Genomic DNA, 21,333 nt, shown 5'->3' with positions numbered 1-21,333 from the left:
GAATTGCTATTAAATAGCTCCATTTTTTGGCCACTAGAAATATTGCTCAGGGATAGTTGTAGGCAATTGTTTCTCTGCCTCAGGGTTCTTACTTGCAGAGAGTCTGTATTGTCACCCCTTTTGCTCAACTTGTAGCACTGAGAGGGTGAGTGGTGAGACAATAGACCACATTGCATTCATTATGCTATGTCTCCATGTTTGACCAGGCCAGAGAAGTGAAACCAATAACCCAGTGTTTATACTAAGGGCTTGGATACGGGCTAGCTGTCTGTGACTAATCAAGACAAGACAGAGAGGATATGTTAGTGTTTTGAGGGAAGCCACCACATGATTTCTCAGAACTTGTATTTGTGTCCTTGCCTGAGGGAAAGCAACTGGCAGTTGTAGCACAGGTGCACAAAGAATAACTGGGACCATTCAAATGTTAATATTTACTATCACAATAAGTTGCTTTTTGTAAAAATCAGTAAAAGAAATCAGCCTCCCAAACTAACTGAAATTTAAATTAATATGACATTAAGAATGTTGAGTAAAAATTAAATAAACTCAGGAAGTGCAAAAGTTCAGGGTTTTACAGAAATATTAACTAAATTGCAAATCCTAGGAATATGGTACATATTTTAAGACAGGCCCGTATCTCTTAAAGGGAGTGTGCACACTCATGAATTACCTTCAAGGACTGGGGCCATAAACATTAACATATTATTTTGACAGGAATCACCAGATGGTGCTGTTTCCACATGGTTCTACAAGTTCTTATTCTTAGTATGCAAGCAGCATACAGTCTTTGAAGAAATGCAGGGTTTATTTTGTAATGCAGGCTCTCTTGGGAGAGCTGTTGCCTTACAGCAGGAGAGTTTATTCCCTTCCTTGACCTCTAGAAAGAGAGGTGGAATTCTTGGACCAGATTGTTTGGGCAGAGATTACTGGAAGATAGGATTGCTTATGTGTCATATGTGATCACCTCTGTTCAAGGACTGATGTATAAAGTGTAACTAAAAGAAGTTACACTAAGAAAATACCCAGATTCTGTGTTGCTGATTTCTTCTCCAATAGAAAATTGACCTGCAAGACCCAAAATCTGCTAGCATTTGGTAAATGGGTGAAAATGTAATCAATGATTATATAAAATAAAAATAAATTAATAGGTACATTAATTAAATAAAATGAATAACAAAAATAATAAAAATTTAATTTGAAAACTAAAATGGGGAGATTGTTACATATGTGTAAGATAGCAAAATTAAAATATGTTTCCTGTTTTTTGTAATAACTATGCAACTTTAACATTGCACTAACTTTGTTCTTCCTTGTTAGTTAACATTTATGGCCATGGTCAATGGTCTATACTGTGGCTCCTTTGCATTATTCTTATGATGCAAATCAGCTATAAACTTGTGTAACTGGCCAGATATATGTTTGCTTTCTGTCATTGGAGTACTGCAAAGTAGCTGGTCGTTACTGGGTATTTGGCCTTAAAAAGTTGTTATACTTAGTACCCATCTGTTGGTTTTTGGTGGTAGTTTCTTTGCTGATCACATAAAGTATTCAAAACAGAATTCTCTATGCTTTAGACTTCAAATCTCCTCTGTCAGTTTCTGTGGCTAAAATGTATGAGTGTTCACTTTAAAAATCTTAGCCAAATAGCCTTCATAAACCATGTACTACTTTCCTTTATACTGTACCTTGGAAAAAGGATTATGTTGTATGATGAGTACTTAGACTCATGTTTTTATAACTGTCTTCTATATATCAGTAACATAATTCATTTGAGAACAGAGGATTCAAGTTAATGGAATGACTCTGTTATCTTGGGTAGAAAATATTACTGAGGTTTATAAAGTGCAGCAGCCATAATGAAAACTAATTCTCACCTCAACTAAACTAATCCAGGTGTTAACACTGTCCTAGGGAAAATTCTGCATGTGTCTGTTCCTTTTTCAATAATGGCAATCTGAAAAAATAATTTTCTTTATCTTAGGAAAAATCCATCTTGGAAGAAATAGATGTGATTGTGAACAGCCTGCTAGATATACTGCTGAGAACCATATTAGAGATCACAAGCAGACCTCAGCCGTCAGGGTCTGCAATGCATCTGCAGTTTCAAGATGTGACTGTAAGGTTTTCATCATAAAACAGACCCATACCGATTTAAGACAGTCACTGGGCTCTTAACTCATCCCACTGTGTTTAATGCTCATTGTTAATCAGGTTACCTGCTGGTTTGAAAAGATTGCATTATGGGGCTAAAGGGAATGAGGGAAGTGAAGTAGATTTTACTTGCTTTTCTGACTTTCAATGGAATCATTAGTGCTGTGCGGTTTTTTATATATATATATATATATATATATATATATAATATATATATATATATATATATATATAATATATATATATATATATATATATATATATATATATATATATTATTCATTGTAGTAGCCAAAAAATTAAGAGGGTGAAATTCTTCCATTTGACATTTTCTTAGGTCAGTGGCAATTTTATTGCTTTTGTTAAGCGTTTAACAGCTTCCTGGAAGTACTAGTACACAGCACTCATGAAGATGAAATAGTGTGGCAGAACATTAACATTTTTACCTCCCAAAAATCCAAATATTGGGGATTGTACTTCTAAGATTTCACATTTCTTTAATTTTAAACTACAAAAATCTTCTCTGAAGTTCAAACTTCTTGCATAGGGAAGTTCTGCTTTAACTAAATAAAGGATGGTAGAACTGGGTTGGAAGAGTGGCAAAACGCCATTGTAATTGGTTTCCATTAAAATATCCAATTGTTTGTGGATACATTTTTTTATAAAGTAGAATAAAGGTCTAATTTATCACTCTATCAAAAATTAGACACTGAAGGTCTTTGCAAGATGTAAAGTTTTCATTAGTTCTATACGCATCACTAACGCTTGTCGTCATCACTACATGCGCCTCACAGAAAACTTAATGAGGAAGTGACTCACAGCACAGCATAAGGCGATTATGTACATTAATGTGAGAACATCATGCAGGATAGGCTTATGGCAGCACACTGAGCCAGATTCTTGGAACTGTTTGTGGAGTAAGGCACCACCCAACATGAGTACAGATGGTGGAATCTGGCCCAGCATGTTTCCATGAGTCAATCCTGTATTGTTAAATGCTCTTTGTGAGGTGGGATATAGGTTTTATGGCAACACAATGGGTTAAATTCTGTCACTCTTCCTCTCGTTGGGTACTGCCTCAGTCTGCAAGTAGTCTCAAGACTATGTCTCAGTGTGTTGCCATAGACCCAGACTGTATTGTGTTTCTGCACAAATGTATATTCGATCTCAATCTTGCCCTATATTGTGCTGTGAATTATTTAGTGCACTTTGTGGGATGGATGAAGCTGTGTGCCTGAAAGAAAACTTTATAATTTCCAGGTCCAGTGATCTCAGTTACACCAGCAAGAACTGGAGTAATGCAGTGATGTCAATAAATTAGCCCTTTAGGTTGCTTTATGAGAAATATATCTGCACACAATTAGATTGCTGAAAGGAAACCAATTACAATGAAGCTTTTCCTATTTACAAAATACTTTTAAAATTTAAATGAAAGGAATGTGAAATCTTAGAATTACAGTCCGTGTGAAGCATAATGAGCTAGAGCTGAGTGCGACTGCAACACAGTCAATGCTATATGTGTTAAATAATTTTGTTCTTTACGGGAGAAAATGGAAAATAACTTGATGAGACTACTTGTGGAAGTAAGTGACTAAGGCATGGTCTACACTGGAATAATGTAGCTGAAGTCGACATACTTGGATCTACTTACCGTGGTGTCTTCACTGCGGTAGGTCAAATGCTGCAAGTAGGTCATCGACTCCCCTTATGCTTCTCGCTCCGGTGGAGTACCTGAGTCAACAGGAGAACTCTCGGTGGTCGATTTATCGCGTCTTCACTAGATGCCATAAATCAACCCTCGCTGGATTGATCGCTCCGGAGGTAAGTGTAGACATGCCCTTAGGGTGGTAGACTCTACCCTATGCTATATAATATGAGAGGATGAGACATGCAGACTATGCTTTCAATCTTACAAACAAACAAAGAAATTAATGATGTTGCTTACACTCCCTGACTCTGTGAATATGGCATTGGCAGGAAGCTAGGCCAAGATTTTACAAAATAGGTTCCAAAGTTAATTTCAATGGGAACTACTGAGTGATCATCACTTTTGAAAATTAAGCCACTTTTTTAGGTGTCTGTCTGAACTAGGCACTCAGCTTTAGGAACCCATTTAAAAAATCTTGGCTACAACTTCTCTCTCATTTGAAAATCAAGTTGTGTACCATATAGTAACAATGTAGAACTATATAATGTAATATAGATGTTGTACTATATTATTTTAACTTCAGTGTGTTATCTGTAATATAAAGTTAATATGGGGTCACAAAAGATATGCAGTGTAAGTGGTTAGAAGGGTCTAAACATAGAAACAAAAAGAAAGACGTATGCATAGTTCATTTTATTTAAAGAATATGAGTTTGAGGTTCATGTTCAAATGTGTTGATCTAGCTGTGATTTAAGTAAGATAAGACCATTTTTACTTACTCCACTGTTTGTTTGAGCTGAGTAGCCTAATGACACACAAGGGTCTTGACTTGTAACTGAAGGAGAACAGCAGTCTCAGAAACTTATAGCTGTTTTTTTAAACAGCTAATCTAATTGGACCACCATTTTTTTTCTTTTCTACACTGTATTCAGAGACACATTAATTCAGCTTGAATCTCTGCAGATATAATGAAATATAAAATATTTTTAAATATTATAAAAGCTTCATGACCAGGGAAGATCATCAGCAAGGGTCAGGAATAAATTTCCTGATATATTATGATCATTTAAGGTTGCTTCCTGTTTACAAGGTACTAGTGGTAGCCTGGGTGATTATACCTGGAGTTGAGAAATGTATTATCCCAGGCTATTATTATTAGTATAATAATCTGAAGTTACATCTTCACTGCAAAAAAAATATTTATTATCTTGAGAGAGCCATCTCTCTGTAAAATCCTAGTAGAGACAAGGCACAGGTATTTTTTATCTTGGTGTCACTAGTCTAGATAAAACAAATACCCTTCTCACTCTACCCCCAGTAGGGTTTATCTCAACTAGCAACATCTAGGCACAAACTATAGTGCCTTTGCACTCTCAATGTTAGTTAGCGATTTCATTGTAAAAGCACACTTTTTGCAGTGAAGATATAGCATTAGTATTTCAAAAATTCAATTTTTAAATGAGAGAGGAAAATATACCCAAAATATGGGATGGCAAACTACTGAAACAGTGTGTATAAATACTCTAAAATGTTTTTGTCTGTCCTTTTCTCCTTCCTATGATCTCCCTCCTCATTTTCCTCCCCACAGGTAAACAAGAGTTCTTCCCAGAATTGTTGCAATATATTTTTATTTATATTTTCTTTCAACAGCAAATTGACAGGAAGAGCTGGAATTTTTGCAGTATAAACTATCTGCATAAATATAGATGCAAGGGAAACAATTCATGATTATGTAAACATACTATCAGCTGATATTGATTACTTTTTCATGTCATGCTTGTATTGTTTTAGTTTCTTTTGAACTGATTCATATAGAGGAAATTGCATTTGGAAAACAAAAAAATCTAAATGGGAAGAAAATCCATAGGTAAAATATATGACATTTTAAAGGATTATAACCCCATTTTTATTAAGAAAATACTACACAAAATATCCGGGAATGTCTTTGAAAAAATGTTCACACTTCATAGTGCTCATTTTCTTTAGATTAGTAATTTATTTTTAGGAGTTTCATAATATGATTGTTTTGATGTTTTCTATATTTTGGGCTTGAAGTATAACATTTCCTCTCTTGGTTTGCATTAGGGGGAATTTGTTTCCTGTCTCTTGTCGCTATTACGACAAATGACAGACAGACATTACCAGCAACTTCTTGATAGATTCAACACAAAGGATGAGCTGAGAGTAAGTAACAGAGTTTTAGTTTTATGCCTTTAAATGTTCTCTCCTCTTCTTTTTCTGCCTCTGTTCAGGAACTCCCCTGTCTCAGTGAAGGGGTGTTTTGATGTTTAAATATAATCTGTTTCTCAGACACACTGATGACAACTAATAGCTACATAAGCTTTTTTCATTCATGTTTACTCAGGGGAATTCTTGTGGCTGTGGGTTGGATTTTGTTGTTTCTGTATTTAAAGCTGGGAAGAATGGGGAAAGGAAAACTATAGAATTGTGTTATAGTCCTTTCCTTATTCTCTAATCCCATCACAGAGAATAAACTTATCACAATCCAAGTAACAAATATGAAAAATTTACATCCAGGGAGACAAAATTCTCTTGGATTTTTCCTATCAGCCACAGTTTAATTGATATGACACGATGCAATGGCAGGCTGGCAGCTGAAAGAAAACACATTCACACTAGTACCAGATTCAGAAAGAACATACCTTTACCCACAGGTCATGAAACTCTGTAGATCCCTGACACTGTCCACTAAAAGCTTTAAAGTGCCATTTCCCTCCGCAATATCTTATTATTATCCTAACATCTTCCAGTACTATGGCTGACTTCACTCATATGGACAGAGAAAATAGCATGTTCCTTATGTCACACTTGGTAAATGTGCCCTTTGAAGAATCCTCTACATTGGTTACTTTATCTTGCCATTTGGTGTTGAGTATGTGGCATAAACAACATAGGTGGAAACTGTTTAATCTTTTCTCCTGATGAACATAAGTTGTCCATGTTTCCCCAACATACATGAGAGTGCTGAGAGAATACAAGCTTGGTACACTACCATTTTGGTCTTGATGGTAAGCTTTGAGTTGTTCCATGCTCTTTTAGTTGTCTGCTAAAGGTTGTAGCAGCCTTTCCAATACAAACAGTTAGTTCTTCATCCAGTGAGATGGATGGTGGTCACTGTAGAACTAAATAGCTGAACTTTTGGACTACTTCTAGCTGGTTTGCATTTAAGTTGATTGAAGCATCTTGTGGAATCTCTTGTCCTAATACAACCTTTTTCTTAATGCTGATGATGAGAGCAAATGCCAGAGAAGCACCTGAAAGGCAGTCCGTGAATTTCTTGTAGTAGATCTTCATCATGGGCTATGAGGGCACCATCATGAGTGAATAGAAGTTACCTGATTAGCACCTTTTTTACTTTGGTCTTGGACTTACGTCATGACAGGTTGAAGAGTTTTACCATGCAGTCTTGTGTGGAGATACATTCCATCTTTCGTGTCCTTAAACACACAGTTCAAGAGTACCGAGAAGAAGATTACAAAGAGTGTAGGGGCAAGAATACATCCTTGCTACGCTCCAATTTTCATCTCAAAGCTGTCCAGAGTGGACCCATCAAATAGGAAAGTTGCTCTCATGTTGTTGTGAAATGAATATATCAGACTTAACAGGGTTGATGGGCATCCTATCTTTTCTGGTATTGCAAATAGACCTGCTCTGCTGACTGTGTTGAATGTTAGGTCCACAAAGACAAGGTACAAAAGGCGTATGAGCAAATTCACTCAGTGTTTTTTGCCAATGACATCCATACAGGATAGATTTGGCCCCTCAGCTGTGGCTGATAACCAATCTGGGAGTGGAGCCCCGAAAGGAGGGCAGAGGGAAGATCTCCTCTGCACTGGCAACTCCTGCAGCATAGCTGGTTCCAAATATATCAACTCTAGTCCATCCTTTGGTCCAAAGCAGTGAAGTTGAGAAGGGGATGCTGATGCATAGACGAAGCAGCACCTCCATATCAACCACCCAGACTGTTGCAGCCACATCACATGGAGAGGATACTCCATCCTTTCTGGCACCTTGGACACAACATGAAAGGTGGCAGTTATGGGTTATAAGCTCGCACTTGTTTGGCATAAAGGAGAGTGTCACAGGTCACCTTCAACGATGGGAAGAATCACTGCATTCCATTGGTCAGCCCCACCCACCACAAAGCTGGGCAGCTCCAAGAGAGTTGGGTGCTGACCCACCACAGTCTGCCTGCCTCATGGGGTGCGAGCGGCTAGACCAAAAGTTGAAAGGCAGACAGAAATCTTGCACCTGGCAAAAATAAAAAACCAAGAACTTTCTGGCATGAAAGCTGGAATATCAGGACCATGTGTCTGGGACTGACAGACAATGACAACCTACAATACACAAGCAGCATGCGGATGTCAGCTTTGATAGACTGTGAGCTGTACAAACTCAATGTTGACATTACAGCACTCCAGGAAACAAGACTTGCAGGTGCTAGTTCTGTCCAAGAGGCCAATTATACCTTCTTTTGGCAAGATAAAAGCAGTGAAGAAAATCGTCTGTACGGTTTTTGCTGTGAGAAACAAGTGGTTAAAGCTCGTAAAAACACCCATTGGGAAGTCAGAGCGTTATCATCTCACTTAAACTTCAGATGACCATTGGCTCCGTGAACATCATTAATGCTTATGCACCAATACTCAAATCAAGCTCCAAGGAAAAGGATACATTTTGCGACCTTTTGCATCAAGTCATCAAAAGAATACCATCAACTGAAGACAGAATTTATGGGCAGAGTATGTGGCATCCTTGCACCCTTTCAGTGTTTGCCTAATCTCCAGCATCTTTTATTCCCCAAGAGAATGAACCCTACTCCCATCAAAATCAATGTGAGCTTTGATACTGATTTTCACTGAGAATATGTTCAGTACACATGAGCAGCATATCTGCACTTCTCAATTTGAAATAACCTCACAAGCTTTTTTTTATTATTTCACTTGAATATGGCAGATGCAACATAAGAAGTTTATAAATCAAAGGAAAAAGCAAAGATAAGAATCAGTGTGTTGTGTTAATCTTCTCTCTTTCTCTCTCTCATTTGATATGTTAATCATTTTGTTTGACTTAGGTATGCTTTAGTCCAACACCCATCTAAACTACATCCTGCCATTTATCTCTGTATTCTTATGTTTGTTTTATTTGAGCATTGAATTTTCATGATATACTGTTTTTGTAGTGTTTTTTAAAAAAAGACACCATCAACATGAAATCAAGTTTTAAAAGTAAAAGCACCTGTCATCTGGTGACATTTCTTTCCTATGTTTCTGTGTTAGCCGGGGTTATCTGAACTCAAAGCTATGATAACTATTTTCTACTCACTAGTCATCACTCAGCCAAAGAAAGGCAACCTGCAATTGTCAAAATTACCAGATAAGTTTAATTTGCCATCCCAGCAAAGTGATGCTGGAAGTCATATTGAACACATTGAAGCCACGAGAAAACAATATCATTGCTGAAGAACAAGACTGGCTTTTGTGCTAGAAGTACCGCCACAGAACAGATTTTCAACCTTTGTGTTCTACGTGAGAAGTACTTACAACACCAGCAGGACATTTACCACATCTTTGTTGACTTTAAGAAGACGTTTGACAGAGTATGGCATGAAGCTCTCTGGGCAACCATGAAGAAGTACAATGTTGGTCGTAAGCTAATTCTTACCATTCAATAACTGTATGCGAAGGCCAGCAGTGCAGTTCTTGTCAGTGGCACAATAGGAGAGTGATTTTGTACCACTGTTGGAGTCCAGCAAGGCTGCCGCCTTTTGCCCACACTGTTCAGCATCTACTTGGAGCGCATAATGACTGATGCCCTAGAAGATCACATATGCACAGTCAGCATTGACGAGCGAACAATCTCAAGTCTTCGGTTCACTGATGACATTGATGGTCTGGCAGGCAGCGAAGATGAACTTGCCAACCTTATGAAATGATTTGATGAAACCTCCCCAAAATATGGCATGGAAATGAGTGCAGAGAAAACCAAGCTGATGACAGACAAATGTGATGGGTTCAGCTCACGTCACTATCAGTGGACGAGAGCTGGAGACAATGAAACAGTTCAAATATTTGTGGGCAGTCATAACTGATGAAGGATACAAGGCAGAAATTCGGGCCAGAGCTTCACAAACAGCAGCAGCGGTGGCAAAGCTAAAACCAATTTGGAGGAATAAGAACTCCTCCCTGGAATCCAAACTAAAATGACCATACGCATTGGTCATCTCCATTTTTCTGTATGCATGTGAGATATGGACCTTTACAGCAGAACTTGAACAGAAAATACACCTCTATACTGATATAATGTGACCCAATATAACACAAATTTGGATATAACGCAGTAAAACAGCACTCCAGGGAGGTGGGGCTGCATGCTCCCATGGATCAAAGCAAGTTCAATATAACGCGGTTTCACCTGTAACACGGTAAGATTTTTTGGCTCCTGAGAACAGCGTTATATTGGGGTAGAGGTGTATAGGTAGTAGAGATCAGATCTTTCGTAAAATCCTGAACATCTCCAACTTCGACCACATCACTAATGAAGAAGTCCACATCATCACCCAATGCGCTGGATCATGTGAAGACCTCCTGATGACCATGAAGAAGTGCAAACTGAAGTGGTACAGCCATGTAATAAGATCATCTGGCCTATCTAAGATCATTCTCCAAGGGATAGTACAGGGGAAGAGGAGAAGAAGAGATGGATTGACAACATAAAAGAGTGGACAGGAATGGACTTCGCAGAGACTCGCGCACTAACACACAATCATCGGGGTGGAGACAATCGGCTGGTTGCTCATCAGTGATGGTGCCCCAATGACCAATGTGGTTATGGGAGTGATGATGATTGATGAACTATTCTCTGTTTTCCAGGCGGTGTCCAGAAATAAATCAGAGAGGAACACAGCACCTCTGTCTGATAAATGATTGCTACCCAAGAGTACTTCCACCCCCAAATCCTTGTTTTTATTGAGTACAAAGCACACATCTAAAATAGCAACAGTCTAGAGCACCTCAGAATATAGTTACCCAAAATCGGAGGTGGTGTTGAGTGATAGCAAGTTTCCAGTGGCCAGCCTTCCTCCTCGCTGTTAGGGAGATAAATGTCAGTGTCATCTTGCTCATAGAAATCTAAGTTTCTCTGAAGCTTCTCCAAAGTGCACACACTAACTAAACTCTTTATAGGTTTCTTCAGACAAAGCGCTTAACTCAAAACAACTTGTAATAAGCTAATAATTTCCCTAACAGCAGCAAAGAACTCATCATTTTTACTTATCAGCAAAACAGCTCGCAAGAAATTTGCAAACGCAGGCACTCAGAACAAGGTCAGCTATCCTTGTTAATAACACTGCAGCTGTGCAGATGTCTTTATCTGCCTAAGCAAGGCCAAATTCTTTCTTGCTACGTGATGTCCTCACTTCCAGTTTATGGTCGGTAAGTGCACAAGATGGATACAGGTTACGTCAAGTCCAGTTCTCTCATAACAGCTGGAGACTTATACAGATACTCTGATGTATTTTGTGGGGAGTGGGTGACTTGGCCAAGACATCAGTGATCGCAGACATCAGATGATTGCATTATGGTACCAGTTCATTGGCACCTTGGCCAGGTATTTGAGCAAAGTGCTTGTCTAAGGTAATCTGAAAACCTAGAGGGATTGGGACTTTATAAATGGCTTATGTAAACATATTCCAGACTTTATATTGCTCTCACTGTGAATATTGCTTTGAGTATTCTGCCTTTGTAATTTGCTATTTGTGCTGAATGATAGGTCACCTAAACTACTGATTTCCAAGGTGACCTTATGAACACTTGCAGTACGAACATTTGCATGAATATGTTTGCACAATATTTATGACATTTTCTCTTTTCAAAAATGCTTGTGCAAACAAAAATTCACATGTGAACACTTGTGCAAAGGGAACTAAAAGTGTTACAGGTACTATCAAAGTGGAATTTGGAATTTTATTTTTAATGGTAATTTTGTTTACAGTATTCACCTAACTCTACTAAAGACTCTGCACAGTTCATTAATTACTATATACCACTCAAGATAATTTAAAGGAAACCATCAATTTAAAAGTAACGTTTGTATCTAATCATTTTTTATCTAATACAGCTACAAGTAATACCTCAGATTGTTGTAACTGAAAAAGATGTGTATATAGACAAATATTTCCTACCTTTCTTTGGTTTAGTTTGTATACTTGACAGTGCTTTGAATATAGTTACTGTTTCATTTTAGTCAGTGCTCCAAGTTGTTTATGTGGTTCTTTCACCTTGCAGTAGGGAAAAGAAAAAAATATATTTTGAAAGGAAATGAGGCTGTAAAATGACAAGAAAATGACAAAGAATTCAGGGACAGAAATATAGCACTTGAAACTCCATTTTACTCAGTTTTTGAAACTGATGCAATTTCATTTGGCAGCATCGCTTTCAAGTGTATATAATTAAGATTATGTATGTCTTTTTGTTTACCTTTCAGTATAATTTTATAGTAGCAGAGCTACTGCTTTCTTTCTCTTTTTGGAGGTCAGGGAGGAGGGACACCACTAAGTACAAACTAATTTTATATAACTTTTAATGTATATATTTTATAATAATGCCTAGGGGCACCAGTCAGGTTCAGAGCACTATTGTGGAAGGACAGTCCCTGCCCCAAAGAGCTCAAATCTAATTTAACATGAAATGGAACAGTTGGAATTACAAAAACTAAAAAGGAGTGGGAAAGAGGAGGAGAAGGAGGAATAGGAAACAGCAAGATGAGCACTAACAAAAGCCAGCTATGTGCACAGATCAGAAGTCCCTGCTGGCCATCTATCTAACCTTTGTCAATTCATCGTATCAGAGGGGTAGCCGTGTTAGTCTGGATCTGTAAAAAGCAACAAAGAGTCCTGTGGCACCTTAGAGACTAACAAATGTATTGGAGCATAAGCTTTCGTGGGTGAATACCCACTTCGTCAGATGCATGTATTCACCCACGAAAGCTTATGCTCCAATACATCTGTTAGTCTATAAGGTGCTACAGGACTCTTTGTTGCTTTTTATCAATTTATAGTTTACCATAGACAAAGTGACAGAGTGGGTCTGCAGGAGAGATTTGAAGGAGGACAGGATAGTAATTTTACAGACTATGGGTGAGATCTTCGTCCTTGCTCTGGCCCCTCACACAATACGTAAGAGGGCTAGAGTGGTATAAAGGGTTCTTAAAAGTCCCAATTGCAATCTGGGGAGGATTCTCCCCAGGACAGGCACTGTGGAAGACAGTTCTCAGACTGCCTTCCAGGTACCCCATCACAAGCCCAAATGCAGAGGGCTAGACTGGGGGAAGGAGTGGCATGTCAAGGATACGGATGCAGGTTGTAGTATTGTGACCTATAGATAGGGTGACCAGATGTCCCAATTTTATAGGGACAATCCTGATTTTGGGGGCTTTTTCTTATATAGGCACCTATGATCCCCCACCCCCTGTCCCAATTTTTTACACTTGCTATCTTGTCACCCTACCTATGGGACAGCCACACTCTAGCCCCTACAGCAGCCGATGGTTGGAAGGGTGCAAAAGTGGTTTAAAGCCAATTTACCCCCCTTAGCTTGTAGGCTTTGAGTTCTGTGCTTCACTAGTTTGGGGCAGTTTCTTCCATGTAAGAAGACTATATGGACGAAAGCTCAAAGGCACTTGTGGAAGAAATCAACAAATAACTTCACTATTTCAAAAGGCTGTGCCTTGCATTGAATCACAACAGTACACATATTCCATTTGTTGGCACAAAAGAATATTGCTGCTGGAAGAAATAGCACAAAATGTCACTTTTGTGAAGTGGCTTGCATCTTGCAGTAAAATATGGAAGAGTTTTTATATAAATTTCAGTTAGGATTATTAAGAGACCATGTTTGGTTGCCTGGAGCATAGAAAAAGGAGAAACTACTCCCATGCTGCCAATTAAAATCTGAGATATACGAGACATTAATTATAACTGTACTCCAACCGACCAAACGTTACTGCAGTTATACTGCCAGCTGAAATGCTTTTTAAATGTTAAAATCTGTTCCTGAATCATTATGATGGTTCATTGGGGCTGGTACAGCTGTGTGAGACAATAGTTTATGGAAAAGCAAATGTATTTGGAATTTCAGATTATTAAATTGATTTGCAGCAAGTAGTACCTGTTAGTAATGCCTCATGAGGATTTTGGAATATAGGGACCATGAAACAGAAACGAGCAATTTTATCCTATGCCACCTGGAGGCCTAATTCTGACAAGAAATGTGCTATGGAATTTATTTTAAAGTGATTATAGAGTTTAACTGCTTGGCACTTAGTATTTGGGGAGTAGTGCTGACATATGGATGGATTCTAGCCAACTAATGCCCTAGACAGTAAAACACCAATAATTGAACTGTTACTAAATTTATATATGTACATGTTATTTTTCTCACAAAGCTGTAGTGAATCCTTGGGTAAACGTGTTACCAAAATAAAAAAACCTAAACAAAAACTAAAAACCAAACACTGTATGATTTCTAAGAAATAAAATAAACTAAAAATTATCTATGGATTATTTGCTCTCTTGAAGACATTATAGCCTATCAGCAAATATTACAAAAAGCTCAGTTTTGGAAAATGTTTCTTTCCTCCTACTCCTCTCCCCTTGCTTCACCTTTCTCCCACTTATATAGAGCCAGAATAATTCATAGCTCGCCCTCGCTCGCTCTCTCTCTCACTCGCGCTCTTTGTGTGTGTGTGTGTGTATTTTTTTTAAGGTGCCCCATAATTAAAGTTGTTTGGACATTTGCAATTGTGCTTTACATATATATAAATCACAGCTGCAAATTTACAACCTTAATTACATACGGGGTGTGTGTGTGTATAAAAAGAACAAAATAATTGCATTTGTATAAAATCACAACTGTAAATTTCCATATGACTTTAATTACTGTATCAGGCACTTCAAATGCATGTTTTGTTAATATAATTTGTCACTGGGTTTATGAAACAGATTTGCAATATTCTTATTTTTCTGTTAAAATTACACAATTTAGAAAATAATTGTTCTGGTGTAGCTTACCCAGATTGTCATCAAGGTATCTAAATGTATAGTTATTTTAAGATCCCTTGAAATCCAAGGCTTGTGCAACTTTTTTGTTTTGTTTTTGATTTGTTTGTTTGTTTTTAGGGTGGGATTTTTGTTGTTAAATTAATCATATTTAGAGAGGAAAAACTGCATTGAACAAATTTTGACCAGAAACAGTGTGACAAACTAGGAAAATATCTATATTATATTTTATGAATATTACGTGTGACTGTTTTCCGTGCTGTATGACTGAATGCAGAGAGCTATATCAAAGAAGGCTGTAAAGAGGTTGTTACAGAAGCTGATGGGAAAGTAAAACAGTGAAAGGGATAAATCAGCCTCACATAAACAGCTTCAAAGGAATTAAGATAAGAATGACTGGGCCATCAATTGGTGGGGAAAATTCACCTAGCTGGCTCAATCCATCTTTATTCTTCCCAAGGCTAAGCCTGGTGTCAGGAAACCTAGCTCCTCAAAGACCTAGCTCCTTTTCCCCTAGAAAAAGGATGGATTTTTTGGATGATCTGAGAGACTGGCCAGGATGTATCAGTGAAAAGGCTGCCAGTCTGACTGAGGGTACATCTACATTACGAAATTAGGTTGATTTTATAGAAGTCGATTTTTAGAAATCAGTTTTATACAGTCTATTGCGTATGTCCCCAGTAAGCACATTAAGTCAGAGTGCATCCTCACTACCATGGCTAGCATCGACTTATGGAGCAGTGCACTGTGGGTAGCTATCCTACAGTTCCCACAGTCTCCACCACCCATTGGAATTCTGGGTTAAGCTCCCAATGCCTGATGGGGCGAAAACATTGTCACGGGTGGTTCTGGGTACATGTCGTCAGTTGCCCCTCCCTCCGTGAAAGCAATGGCAGACAATCGTTTCACACCTTTTTTCCGTGCAGATGCCATGCCACGGAAAGCATGAAGCCCGTTCAGCTCAGCTCACCGTCGCTGCTGCTGTTGTGTCCTGGGTGCTGCTGTCAGCAGACGGTGCAGTAGGACTGCTAACCGTCATCATCCACTGCTCTCCTGGTGCCAGGAATCCACCTGGCAGGTCCTCTCATCATTCTGTATAAATATCTATTCTACGGGCACATGTCATCATCCACCACTTCTGCTGCAACTCTGCTCTTCTGGTGCTATGAATCCACCTCGCAGGTGCTCTTGTCGCTCTGTCTAAATATCCATTCTCAAGGCATCCATCATCTTCCACTGCAACTCTGCTCTCCTGCAGACGCCATACCACAGCAAGCGTGGAGCCCGCTCAGCTCACTGCTGCTGCTGTGAGCATTGTAAACACCTCGTGCATTATCGTGCAGCATGTGCAGAACCTGCAAAAGCAGGTGACAAGGTGATGACAGCTCGATCCAGTAGTGATGAGGACATGGACACAGACTTCTCTCAAAGCACAGGCCCTAGCAATTTGGAGATTGTGGTGGTAATGGGGCTGGTTCCTGCCAAGGAATGCTGATTCTGGGCCCAGGAAACAAGCATAGACTGGTGGCACCGCACAGTGTTGCAGGTCTGGGATGATTCCCAGTGGCTGTGAAACGTTTGCATGAGTAAGGGCACTTTCATGGAACTTTGTGACTTGTTTTCCCCTGCCCTGAAGCACAAGAATCTAAGACGAGAGCAGCCCTCACAGTTGAGAAGTGAGTGGCGATAGCCCTCTGGAAGCTTGCAATGCCAGATTGCTACCGGTCAGTCGGGAATCCGTTTGGAGTGGGCAAATCTACTGTGGGGGCTGCTGTGATCCAAGTAGCCAACGCAATCACTGAGCTGCTGCTATCAAGGGTAGTGACTCTGGGAAATGTGCAGGTCATGGTGGATGGCTTTGCTGCAATAGGGTTCCCTAACTGTGGAGGGACAATAAACGGAACGCATATCCCTATCTTGGGACCAGACCATCTTGGCAGCCAGTACATAAACCGCAAGGGGTACTTTTCAATGGTGTTTTAAGCATTGGTGGATCACAAGGGACAGTTGACTGACATCAATGTGGAATGGCTGGGAAAGGTGCATGACGCTCGCGTCTTCAGGAACTTTGATCTGTTTGAACAGCTGCAGGAAGGGACTTACTTCCCAGACCAGAAAATTACTGTTGGGGATGTTGAAATGCCTATAGTTATCCTTGGTGCCCCAGCCTACCCCTTAATGCCATGGTTCATGAAGCCATACACAGGCACTCTGGACAGTAGTAAGGAGCAGTTCAACTATAGGCTGAGCAAGTGCAGAATGGTGGTAGAATGTGAATATGGACATTTAAAAGTGCACTGGTGCAGTTTACTGACTAGATTAGACCTCAGCAAAACCAATATTCCCATTGTTATTGCTGCTTGCTGTGTCCTCCACAATATCTGTGAGAATAAGGGTGAGACATTTATGGTGAAGTGGGAGGTTGAGGCAAATCACCTGGCAGCCAATTTTGAGCAGCCAGACACCAGGGCAATTAGAAGAGCAAAGCTAGGTGCACTGTGCATCAGAGAGGCTTTGAAAACCAGTTTCATGACTGGCCAGGCTACTGTGTGACAGTTCTGTTTGTTTCTCCTTGATGAAACCCTGCCCCCTTGGTTGACTCTACTTCCCTGTAAGCCGACTATCCTCCCCACTTCAATCACTACTTTCAGAGGCAATAAAGTCATTATTGTTTCAAAATCGTGCATTCGTTATTAATGCAACACAAATAAGGGGAAAACCCACAAGGTAGCTCGGGAGGGGTGGGTGAGAAGGGAAGCACCAGGTGGGGTGGTGGATGAGGGGAGAAGGGAAGGACAAGGCCACACTACAGTTCAAAACTTATTGTATGAGAGCCTTCTGTTGCTTGGGGTGGAGTGCCTGGGTGCCCATAGCCTCCTGTCCCCCTCCACCTCTCCCCCCCCCGCGTTCTTGGGCATCTGAGTGAGGAGGATATGGAACTTGGGGAGGAGGGCAAGTGGTTATCGGTCTGTACTCCTGCTGCCTTTCCTGCAGCTCCACCAGACGCCTGAGCATGTCAGTTTGCTCTTCCATTAGCCTCAGCATTGCATTCTCCCTCCTCTCATTGTGTTCATTTAATGCTTTCCTAGACTCTGCCATTGTTTGCCTCCACACATTCTGCTGAGCTCTTTCAGTGCAGGAGGACTGCATTTGCTCTCCACAGGTCGTCGCGAGTGCCTTTTTCCCCCCTTCTAATCTGTGCTAGCCTCTGGGACGGAGATGATGGAGTGCTGAAACAGTTGCAGCTGCTGGAGATAAAAAAAGGAGAATAGTATTTAAAAACATACATTTTAGAGAACAAAGGGAAAACTATTTCTCACTGAACCAAGTGATTCACATTACATAGCACATGTGCGTACAAGGTCGCATTTTGCCTCTCATATTGAGTGCCTGCCGGTTGAGTGCCTGTTGTGAGACATCACACACGCTCAGCTGGGCAACAGAATTCAGCTTGCAGTCAGTCATGATAAGGCACAGGGTTTTGGCTTCTTCAACGTTCATAACCTGTGGGAACGGTTTCAAACAGCAGCACCCTCCTTTCCCATACCAAGCAAAGCCCATTGGGTTGGCCATTTAAAAAGAGTGCCTGCGGTTTTAGGGTGAATGTACAGCACCCCCACCCCAATTCTCTGGGATGATCGCTTCACCACCACCACCCCCTCACTGCATGCCTAGTATCAGGGAAGATCCCTGTCAGCCAAACGCGAACAGCTCTGCATGAACAGGCCTCCCCCTACCGCATGGCTAACAGCGAGGATGATTTCTTTTTGGCCAAAGGCAAACAGCCCAGCAGGAACAGACATCTCTGAATGTCCCCTTAAACAAATTTCACATATTTCAACCAGGTGACCACAAATGATATCATTCTCCTGAGGCTAACACAAAGAGATAAAGAACGGATGTTGCTTGAATCCAGCAAAGACCGGGCCCACTCTCTGCAATGCTTTGTTCTGCAGTGATTCCAGACTACTTGCTACTAGCTTGTGGCCTACCATGGAGGGTGGAATAAGGTTGCAGTCCCCAGAAACCTTTTGCAAAAGCTTTTAGAGTACCTCCAGGAGAGCTTCATGGAGATATCTCTGGAGGATTTCCACTCCATCCCGAGACACATTAACAGACTTTTCCAGTAGCTGATGTAAGCAGAGTCAGGATGAGCTCTACCCTGACATCTGGTGGAAGGAATTTCAGAGAGTGTATTTGCATAGGCACGCCTACCCCATCCCAGGCTGCCGAGCTGTGGGACTGCTTTGTGACAGAAATGACTCAACCTCAGTTGGGTGGTATTTGCCAGACAAGGGACATGGGTTCCAAAACCCAGTGAATTGAGAGAGGCTGGGGACAGGTATCTGTGCCTGGTGGTGCAGTCTCCTTGTGGAGCCAGAAGCACCAGTTCCACCCCCTCCTCTCTCCACTGTGGAATGTCAAGGTTGATTTTTTATTCCCTTAAGAATCTAGATACAGGTGACTGAGCTGAACTCACTTTGGGCTAATGGTGCACTAGCACTGGGGCTCCCCTACTATGAGCTGAGATCACTAAGAGCTGAAATCACTAAAGAGCTGAAATTACTGAGCTGAGAGCGCTGAGTACTGTGCTAACTAGTGGGGGAGCCTGAAGCTATACTGAGGAACAGAGCAGCTGGCGGAGTGGAGCAGTTTGTGGGGATGGCTGGAGTGGATCACGGGACAGCTGGTGGAGCGGAGCGACTGGCAGAGCGGAGTAGCTGTGGGATGGGGTGGAGTGGCCCACAGAGCGAGCGGAGCCGAGCCGTTTGCAGGGAGAACTGGAGCAGCTCATGGAGCAGAGCAGCTGGTGGAGCGGAGCAGTTTGTGAGGACAGCTGGAGGAGCAGAGTGGAGTGGCTGGTAAAGCGGAGCAGTTTGTGGAGAAGGCAGAAGCAGAACCCACAGAGAGGCAGGGCAGTTGGCCCTGGACCACGTAAGGTGCCCCTTTCTACCCAGGCTGGGGGGAGGGACCTCTACAGATAACCTCTCAAACTCTGGGGTGGCATTGACCAGGGACTTTTGGGTTGTTGGACTTTGGGGTGATTGGACTCAAAACCCCAAGGGGAAAAGGGACATTGCCGAACATACTTGGAGGTGGGTTTTTGTTTATGGTTTGTGTTATAACCCTGTTTGTGGTGTTTCTCCAATGGGATGCCGCATTGATTCCTTCCTTTATTAAAAAGATTTTGCTACACTCAGACTCCGTGCTTGCGAGAGGGGAAGTATTGCCTCCTAGAGGCGCCCAGGGGGATGTGGTATGTGAGTGTCCCAGGTCACTGGGTGGGGGCTCGAGCCGGTTATGCATTGCGTTACTGAAACGGAACCCGTGGATACTGAACCCAGCCCTTGTTGCTGCCAACTCAGAGGGGCAGAAGGGTTACACTATACTGGCTGTGAATGTATCCCAAGTCTTCAGGGCAAATTAATCATTAAACATGCTTGCTTTTATGCTCTGTATTATATTTACAAAGGTACACTCACCAGAGGTGCCTTCTCTGGCTTCATGGTCCGGGAGCCTGCCTTGGGAGGGTTGGGAGGTATTGGCTCCAGGGTAATGAACAGTTCCTGGCTGCCAGAGGGAAGGGATTCTCCGCTTGCCTGCTGTGCGCTATCCTCAACAACCTCCTCCTCATCTTCATCATCCACAAAATCCTCATCCCAGATGCATGAGACTCCCCCCTTGCAGGTGTCCACGGACACTGGTGGGGTAGGGGTAGAGGTAGAGGTAGAGGTCCTCCTTAGAATTGCATGCAGCTCATCATAGAAGCAACATGTATGGGGTTCTGACCTGAAGTGACCATTTGCCTCCTTTGTTTTTTGGTAGTCTTGCCTGAGCTCCTTAATTTTCACGCGGCACTGTTCTGTATCCCTGTTGTAGCCTCTGTCCATCATACCCTTGGAAATTTTGGCTCATGTATTGGCATTTTGTCTTTTGGAACGGAGTTCTGCCTGCATGGATTCTTCTCCCTATACAGCGATCAGATCCAGTACCTCCCGTTCGATCCATGCTGGAGCTCTTTTGCGATTTTGGTACTGCATGGTCACCTGTGCTGATCAGCTCATCATGCTGGCCAAACAGGAAATGAAATTCAAAAGTTCCCAGAGCTTTTCCTGTCTACCTGGCCAGTGCATCTGAGTTGAGAGTGCTGTCCAGAGCGGTCACAATGGAGCACTCTGGGATAGCTCCCAGAGGCCAATACTGTCAAATTGTGTCCTCATTACCCCAAATTGGACCCAACGAGGTTGATTTTAGCTGTAAACCCCTCGCCGAGGAGGAGTACAGAAATCAATTTTAAGAGCCCTATAAATCAACAAAACAGGCTCGTTCATGTGGACGGGTGCAGAGTTAAATTGACCTAACGCTGCTAACTTCAACTTAAACTTGTAGTGTAGACAAGGGCTGAGATACAGACAGAGGGAAAAGGCTGCAAACAGTGCAGGCTGTTTCTCCCAATTCA

General features: G+C 41.2%; 1 protein-coding gene across 5 annotated transcripts in view; it reads left to right on the top strand.

Moving 5' to 3' along the window:
• DOCK4 (dedicator of cytokinesis 4) overlaps positions 1-21,333 on the top strand; it is a 422,511-nt gene that overhangs the window by 319,469 nt on the left and 81,709 nt on the right. For all 5 annotated transcript variants that reach the window (XM_030549017.1, XM_030549015.1, XM_030549016.1 and 2 more), the window contains 2 exons: positions 1,982-2,116; positions 5,885-5,983. In XM_030549017.1, coding sequence (XP_030404877.1) covers positions 1,982-2,116; positions 5,885-5,983 — 234 coding nt within the window. The remainder of the gene's footprint in view (positions 1-1,981; positions 2,117-5,884; positions 5,984-21,333) is intronic.

The sequence above is a fragment of the Gopherus evgoodei genome, chromosome 1 (assembly GCF_007399415.2).
Source record: "Gopherus evgoodei ecotype Sinaloan lineage chromosome 1, rGopEvg1_v1.p, whole genome shotgun sequence".
Classification (NCBI taxonomy): domain Eukaryota; kingdom Metazoa; phylum Chordata; order Testudines; family Testudinidae; genus Gopherus; species Gopherus evgoodei.
This window is presented reverse-complemented; position numbering and strand designations above follow the sequence as displayed.